Source organism: Momordica charantia (genome assembly GCF_013281855.1).
Source record: "Momordica charantia cultivar OHB3-1 chromosome 8 unlocalized genomic scaffold, Mcharantia_2.0 BLBB01000008.1, whole genome shotgun sequence".
Taxonomy (NCBI): domain Eukaryota; kingdom Viridiplantae; phylum Streptophyta; class Magnoliopsida; order Cucurbitales; family Cucurbitaceae; genus Momordica; species Momordica charantia.
The window spans coordinates 27621682-27630190 of record NW_028275166.1 but is presented as its reverse complement, the minus strand read 5'-3'; the positions used below and the strand labels follow the sequence as shown (position 1 = coordinate 27630190).

Here is an 8509-nt window from a genome sequence, read left to right as displayed (position 1 = left end):
CATTGAGGTGTCGAATCTGAATTCTAAATCCTAGTTAAAAGAATTTATCTCTCTTTTAAGATCTAAAAAATCCTTCAATTCCTCTTAGATCTCTCTTCAATTGAAAATAATAAATTTTTTTAGTTCAACAAATGTAAATGTGAGGTTGGAAATATTTGAACCTTCAACCTCGTAGGAATACAAAGTTGAGATCGAGAATATGCGAGAATATACAAGAATATGGAGTCACGCTATTTGAACTTTTAATTATAATGACTTTATTGGTAGAACTAGGATTAGATTTCAAATCTAAAGCTTTTATTTCTAATCCAAATTTAAGTAATATTAGCAAAGTTTAATATTCCACTAAATTTATTTTCACATATACTACACCATCACACATCAACCTCGCTACAATTATAATTTATACCCATAAGAAGGAAAATAACAAAAAAAAAAAGTAACAATTTTTAATCATAATCATAATGGAAAAATCATCCTTCATGGGCTCTGTAATTTGCTCGTTGAAGAAGTTTCTTTTCTAGGAGGACCAGAGGGAATCCCGGGTATGGCAGGCAACGGCGGCAGAAACGGCGGGAGCAACGACGGCGGCGGCGGCGACGGCGGTGGAGTAAAAAACGGTATCGGCGGCAGAGGCTGAAACGGGTTCGGTAAAAACGGCGTCGGCGGAGGCTGAAACGGGTTCGGTATAATCGGCGCCGGCGGAGGTTGAAACGGGTTCGGTATAACCGGAGCCGGCGGCTGTAACGGGTTCGGAATAATCGGCGCCGGTGGCTGAAGCGGGTTGGGAATCAACGGCGGAAACAAAAACTGCGGATTACTTTTCCGGTCTCCGATCATCCCGTCCGGCGGCGGAAGGCCGGGAATGAGCGGCGGAAGAGGCGGAAGATCAGGAATTGTAGGAAGAACAGGGGAGGGCAAAACAGGGGAATCCAGAGGGGGAAGAACAGATTCAATGGAACCAATTCCATTTGGTGTTTTTGGGGATTTCAAAATTGTGGGCTTTTGGCTGCACAAACTGGGCTGCTCCAATGGCGTGAAAGTGAAGAATCCGGCCGAGAAAATTCTGGTTCCTCTCTTGTTCTTGGACTTGAAACGAAGAACAGAGGAAGTTGCAGAGGAGGCAACAGAGCAGAACGGCTCGCTGCTTCTGATCAGTTTCACAGAACAGCTCTCGATTTTCTTCACGTGTTTGGCTATGGAGAATGGTAAAATTACTCTGAATTTTCCATTCTTGTTCGTCTTCACCTGCTGCCGGAAACTGGTTTTCGAGGCTTCTCCATCTCTGCACTCCACTGCAACTGTGGCACCTGCAATATTCAAACATTTTTATCAAAACCCACTTTTTTTGGTTTCTATGATTTAGTCTCACAAGATTTTTTGTCCCAAGTAAAAGCACATTTGGATGTTAAAGATAACCGTAACTTTTAAGTATTCCTACAATAATATGATATTATCGGTTTTGGACGTAATTTTCGCGACTCAACGATCGCTTTCACCTAGAAATCTTCATATTAGATAATTGTCCTTTTTCTACTATACCATAAGTCACTCTTTCTTAGCTAAATACGCTGCCACCTGGAAGAAAAGTCGAATTTTTGACCAACTTCCAAACAAATTTGAAAGAAAAATTAGAAAATTTCCTCTCTACTCTCAAACTTACCTACAATCCATTACATTTAACATCAACTTAAGAAAAGGGTGTGATTGAAAAATTGTTGCCTTGCAAGAGCATGAACAATAAGAACTAAATCAAACCAAAAAAACCCAATATTGTGACTAAAACAACATTAAATCTAGGCTTTTTCTTGCTTCACTTTTGTAAATAGTTGAAATAAAAAGGAGGAAAAAGAAAGAACCTGAGATGAAATGGGGAGCTTTGGAGAGATTTTGTTGGAAGCAAGTGTCACAGAAGACAGTGCCAACAACAACAGCAGGAGGAACAACAATCTTCTTAGCCTCACAGAAGCCATTAAAACTCAAGTTCACAAAAACAAGCAACACAAACAAAATCCAACACAGCCTCATTATTCAACAAGAACATGAAGAACAACAAGAAGAAGAAGAAAGAATTTAATTTCCTACTTACAGCTCTCTTCTCCTTTTATACTAAACTTTCTGAGGCCCTCAAAAAAAAAAAAAAAAAAAAAAACTCTCTTCTTATCTAAATTGCCATCTTTGTCCTTTTTCCCCACCTTCTGAAAACTCTGAAATTAAAAAAAATAATAAATAAATGAAATTGAAAGAAGCCAAAGAAATATTATTAAAAAAAAAAACCACTAAAAAACCAAGGCTTTGATTTATGACTTTCATGCAAAAGTCAGTGAACTCCCAAACCAGAAGAAGTGAATGCTTCTTTCGAAAAAAGAAGGGAAAAAAAAATTGAATGCTAAGTTCTCCCATCATCATTTTTGTCATGGTGACAGCTCGGAAACTGTTAAAAAATTTCACGTTAAATTTACCGCAACCCATTATGTGTTCAAACTTCAAACTCCAATTCTGTTATTTTTACCTCAATTAATGTTCTACTTCTAATTTAATTGAGCTTTACTGTAATTTTAATTTCTAAAACGTTAAATTACAGTAACCTCTCCAATTAATATTTTAACTTTTATAGCTTCATAAAACGGTAAATTTAATTGTTTGATAATGTTTTTAATTTTAACAAAAAAATCGACAACTATTTATATTTTTTTTTTCATTTTTTTTAGAAAAATCTCTTACATAAATTTTGGAAACAACACCACCAAAATTTCTTGTTTTTATTATTTTTCGTTTTCATCGTATCAACATAAATAATTTTCTTTTAATTATTCTTGCATTCTTAGAAACCGTGTAATTCTATTTTTTTATTAGAAAATTAAAAAAAAAAGTCACAAAAACCCTTAAATTTTCATGTTTAGTGATAAATTACAGAAAAAAAATGAATCATGGGGTGAGAGCATAATTGGACCTTTTTTTTTTTTTTTTTTTTATAATAATTGGGACCCTGTTGGTTCACGAGACAAGAAGAGAAATCACAAGTTTTTGTGTGAATATATATATATATATTTTTTTTTTTCTTTTTTCTTTTTTGATCTGTCAAAAAGTTTTGAAGCCTCCATTTTTTCTCCTCCACACAGAAGATGCCATTATTGTGTGTGATATGCTCTTTTGTTTTGTCTAAGTGGATGTTGCGTATCAACATTCATATAATAAATTAAATTTATCCAACCTATCAACTTAAATTTTTAAGTTGAGCGGTGGTTTGTTCATTTTTAAGAGAGATGAAATTGTAAGATTGTTTTCAGATTAAAATACTATTTTAGTTTCGAATTTATACTATTTTAGTCTATGTAGTTTTAAATGTTCAAATTTAATTTTTTCAATAAATCTTAAAAATAATTCTTGCCGTCCTTTTGAGGTCTTTTTTATTTTTATATTTTTAGAACACAAGCGTGTGAAGTGTAAGATTTGAAGCTGTTAGTTTGAGGTTAATTTTTTTACTAATTAATAATAAGAAGAATGATTTTTAAATTTTCAAGATTCTCTCTAACAAGTTTCTCAACTTTAAAAAGCATTCAATAATTTTTTTTCTTTTTTTTAAGAAAACATCCTATAAATTCATTAACTATTAATAATGTTGTTGCGTATAATAGACTTTCAAACTTTAAAAAGTTCTATTTAAATCCTTAATCTTGAATTCCAATTCTAAAAAATGTTTAACAAGTCAGAGATGTATTAGACATAAAATTAGTAGAAGTTTAAGAATTTATTAAGACCAAACTTATATTTTAACCTAATGATAATAACTTTCATTCAAGAAATGACAGAATTAATGAGAATATAATACCCAAATATACACCGAGAAGACCTAAAAGAATTTTTTTTTTTTCAAAAGTTAAGCATGGGGAGTATTTTTACAATTTATAAAATGTGTAAAGAGTAAATTTGGATATTTTATTAAAAAATGTAGGGACTAAAATGGCCTTTTAATTAACTTTATTTATATTATGAGATTTGGATTTAAATACTTGTTGACTTGTAAGATTATGATTGAGTTAATGGGAAAGCATGACCACTATCCCACATGGTGTCAATAAGTTAATAAAATCTTCCTAATCTTGAGACCATATAAGCTTTTTGTTTGTTTCATAAGGTGTAATTTATAGGGTTCTCAAAAGGCACATCATAAATAACTAATTAATATTTTAATGATCATTCTTTTTAAAGTGTGCAAAATAAATGATAACATGATATTAACAATTATTTAGAAAAAGATGAGAAAAGCATCTAAAAAATTAATGGTTGGATTACATCCTATAATTTTTTGAACTGAAAAAGATACAAGATATGACTTTTCTTTTCTTCTTTTTTTTTTTTTCAAATCTTTTTGCACTAACTAATTGAAATTCAAAATTCATAAATTAAGTAGGATGGGGTTGTTCATTTTATGTACTATACTTTTTAAAGAATCTTTTGAAAATTTGAGTAAGTTATGAAAGGGAAAAAGAAAAGTGACTTTTTAGAAACTCGAGAGATTTTGGATAACAACATTTTATACTTTGGAACAAATTCACAAATTCAATGAAATGCATGTCCGCATAATGTAATCATGTCTTAAAAGTTGTTTTCTTTGTCAAACTTTACGTAGTTTAATTAATTAAAACATATTTTCTCGACCAAAAGATAAGAGATTTAAGTTTTCATCTCTATGGTGTTATTCAACTAAAAAAAATTTTGTTTTCTTTTTATTTTTGTGTAACTTATTTAATTTTCATGGATGATCATTTTATAGATTAATTTAAAAAAATCATGGTTTACCTTTTCACTTCTTTATCTTTTCAAAATTTGTCTCGAATTTGAACATCCAAAACACTAATTGGATTAAATTTTCCCGTCTCTAATGTTACATATTTCCTTCTATTTCAGAGATCGAACTCACAACCTCTTGTTTGGAGATTTATGTCAATTACCCCATGCTCCTTTTTGCCGTTTTATTCATTTCAAGTCACAAACATAACATTCAATCATTCGTGAGTTTCATCATTTTTCTCAATCATGACTAATGATAATACCCACCATAACAAAAATTATTAACATTATTGACGGAGATATAACTGAGCTAGTTAAAATATTATAACTTTCATTATGAAACCTAACTTCTAAGATAATTAGAACTAAAAAAACACAAACTCTTAACATTTGGTAACAATACGAACCTTTTGAGAAATTCATTTAAAACTATACAAACCAAATTCAAAAGAAGTACTATCAAAAAATTACTTGTGACGAAAGGGTGTCCAAACCTTAAAAGACAAATGTATAGCAAAGAAAAGCCATTACGATGGAAGAATGAAAGTACATAAAAGCATTTACAAACTCCACACACACACACAAAAAAAAAAAAAGAGAGAAAAAGAGAAAAATTGTAGCAACTATTTGATATGCAATCCTAATTATGTTTCTTGTTTTTAGATTTACTGGATTAGATGAGTTCCGTAAATATGTGTTTGACAGGTGTTTTTAAAAAACTATTTCTAAATTTTGTGATCTAAATAATAGAAGTTTCGAAAACATATTGTTTTTAAATTTTGAATTTGAAACTTTAAAATGTAGAATTGTATTAAAAAGAGATACAAACTATGATTGGTACACTATGACTTTATATTATAAACTCATTTCATTTTAATTAAAAAATGTAGAATTAATATATTATAAATTATATAATATTGTAAAATAATAATTCTACAAAACTTATAACATGTTAATAAATTAGTTAAATATTATTTTAGATTGAACTAAATATTTAGTCGGTAACTACCACCTCACAAATATGTTAAAATAATATTTTAAATTGACATCAATTTCCATATAGTCTACCCAATACATATTCCCATAACACTCAAAAATGGATGAATATTTTGTTTTCATATTACCAACTAAATACACTCTTGACTTATCGTATAATTGAATTTAAACTTCCGACTTTTAAAGGAATAAATAGATGTCTTTTATGATTGAACTAATACTCGGATTATATAAAACAACATATATTTAAGATGAATGAGCTGAAAGAGTGTTCACGGGGTAGCAATAGGAAAGACAATATGGTCATTGTCCGACCATCACGGGGTGCTCACATCTATGTGATTTAATGCAACTTTTTAGTGTCGTTTTGTTGAATTCCATTTGGTTTCATTAATGAGATAATACATTTGTCCATTCTGTGTGTTTTTGATTGGCAATGAAATGTGACACACAGATAGCTACTTGTACCAACCGACTGTCGAAGAGCGAAATTCGTTCATACCACAAGCTGTGATCTGTCGATTGAAATTGTTTGATTGTAAAAATATTGGACCTTTTTTTTCCTATTTTTTCTCCCTCACTTGTCGATGTGTTTCTGGTCATGCTTTTTCGTAAAGAGAGATTGTCCAAAATGCATTTGTTGCTTCACTCTTTTGGAGTGAATGGTGAAATACTTTCAAAAAGTATGTTAAATTATAAACTTAGTCCTATGGTTTGAAAGACGTTGTTTTAGTTGGGTCACTTGTGATTTTAAAAGTTTCGATTTAGTTATTAGGGTTGTGATTTCGTTCCTATTAAATTCCTATGGTTTTAAAAGTAATCACCTGATGTTTTCTACTTGGCTAATTGTGTTTGCATACCTCTAGGGTTTGGCTTACCCTTCTATTTATAGAAATCGAGTTCTAATTCATTTAGGGTTTACCCAGTCGAATCCTCATACATCTTAATATTCGGATCCGCTCGTTCGTGATGAACCGCCACAAGACCGCGAACTACTCGGCACCGAGGCCTAGTTGGCCAGGAGCCGGCCCAAGACGTCATGTGCCGGCCCCCCTTTCCTGGTTTGGGCTTTCTCTCGGATTTCCTTCGGGCCCCATCGCTTAGTCTATTCTTCTTTTATCTCACCATAACAATGTTATTTTATTATGTTTAAAGTTTAGAGATGGCTAAAAAATAAAATGAAAGAGTTGAATTTTTCGAGTAAGTACAATAGAATTTAGGCACAATTCGTGAAATTTAACTATACGATTGAAACTAGCCTAAACCATATGAATCAAATTGAAACTTTTAAAATTACGAGAACTGAACTAAGCCAACCTGAGCTTTACTCAACTGCTTAAGACACACCTATTTTTGACCAAAAAGTTATGAGTTCGAATTTCTACTCTGACGTGCAAATTTCTACCCTTGCGTGTTTTTGTATTAGAAAAAAAGGTCTAAACCACAAGGGCTAAATTGAGACATTTAAAATCATAGGGACTAAATTTATACTTTTAACCTTAAAATGAATGTAATGGGAAAATTTTATTTCTCACTTGTATCATGGTTTTAAATATCCGTCGACACGTCGACATTGACATTTAAAACCTTGCTTGACATAGTGAGTCGAAACTTGAATAAGCAGTAAAATTAAATATTTTCAAGATCAATTTAGAGAATTGCCTCTAAACCAATGGACAGAAGCGTACAAATACATAATAAGGGGATATTCGAATTAAGATTTCACAGAATGCCCTAGGTAACAAAAATATGTTTTTTTAGTACATTATGTGAGGGTGGGGGATCGAATTCACAACCCCTTGGTTTGAAATATATGTCAATTACCGATTAGTTATGTTCACTTTGACTATAGGTAACAAAAATGTTATCATGCCAATTAGCTCAATAATTAACATCTACTCCTTTTCTCACTAGGTTGGAGGTTCAAATATCAATACCCCAATTTATTGTACTAAAAAAAGAAAAAGAAAAAAAAATAGAAATGTTATCAAATTTTTATGAAAATAATTAATATTTGTGTTTGTTTTACAATGTTTCTTTTTTTATAATTATATATAATTGTGATATATTAATTAGTGAACTAATATTTCAATAAATAAATAAAATTTAATTGATTATGTGTAATGAGTGAATAATTTTAATTGAATAATAAATTATAACTATTCAAAAGGTAAATCCTTACACTAAATTAATTTAAATAATAGAAATAATATAGATCATTAGATTATTTGTTACTTATTTTTAATAAAATACTTAATTACATTAATTTAATATATTTTTATCAGTGAAAATTAATTAACTATATATATTAATCAATCAATCAATTAGTTATTATTCAATTATTACATGTCAATAATTTATCATGTTAATTTAATATATAATCAGGTTGATTATAAATTTAACTTAAACTTTTTAATTAGTTTTAATTAATTAATTTAAACTCAATATATCAAACAAAAATAAGATATTAAACTCAATATATCAAACAATAAATAATATCTACTCTTGCACTTGAGATTGAAGATTCAAATCTTATTTTCCGACCTTTGTTATACTCCAATAATATATATATATATATAACTGCAAAAATCATGTTGGCATCTCTTTGCAAATAATCGAAGGATTTGATATTCCAGTCAAGCTGTAATAAGATGAGTTCCTTCCCTTCAAATAATTACATTATGTGTGCATTGTAGACCATAAAGCCATGCCCGACACA

The 8509-nt window shown here is 30.1% G+C and overlaps 1 protein-coding gene across 1 annotated transcript; it reads right to left on the bottom strand.

Moving 5' to 3' along the window:
- Positions 1–275: 275 nt before the first annotated feature.
- LOC111022179 (uncharacterized) lies at positions 276–2084 on the bottom strand. The gene is made up of 2 exons (XM_022299344.2): positions 1860–2084; positions 276–1310 (listed from the first exon to the last, which is right to left on the bottom strand). The coding sequence occupies exons 1-2, from the start codon at positions 2026–2028 to the stop codon at positions 481–483; spliced, it is 999 nt and encodes a 332-aa protein (XP_022155036.2). The 5' UTR covers positions 2029–2084; the 3' UTR covers positions 276–480.
- Positions 2085–8509: the final 6425 nt, after the last annotated feature.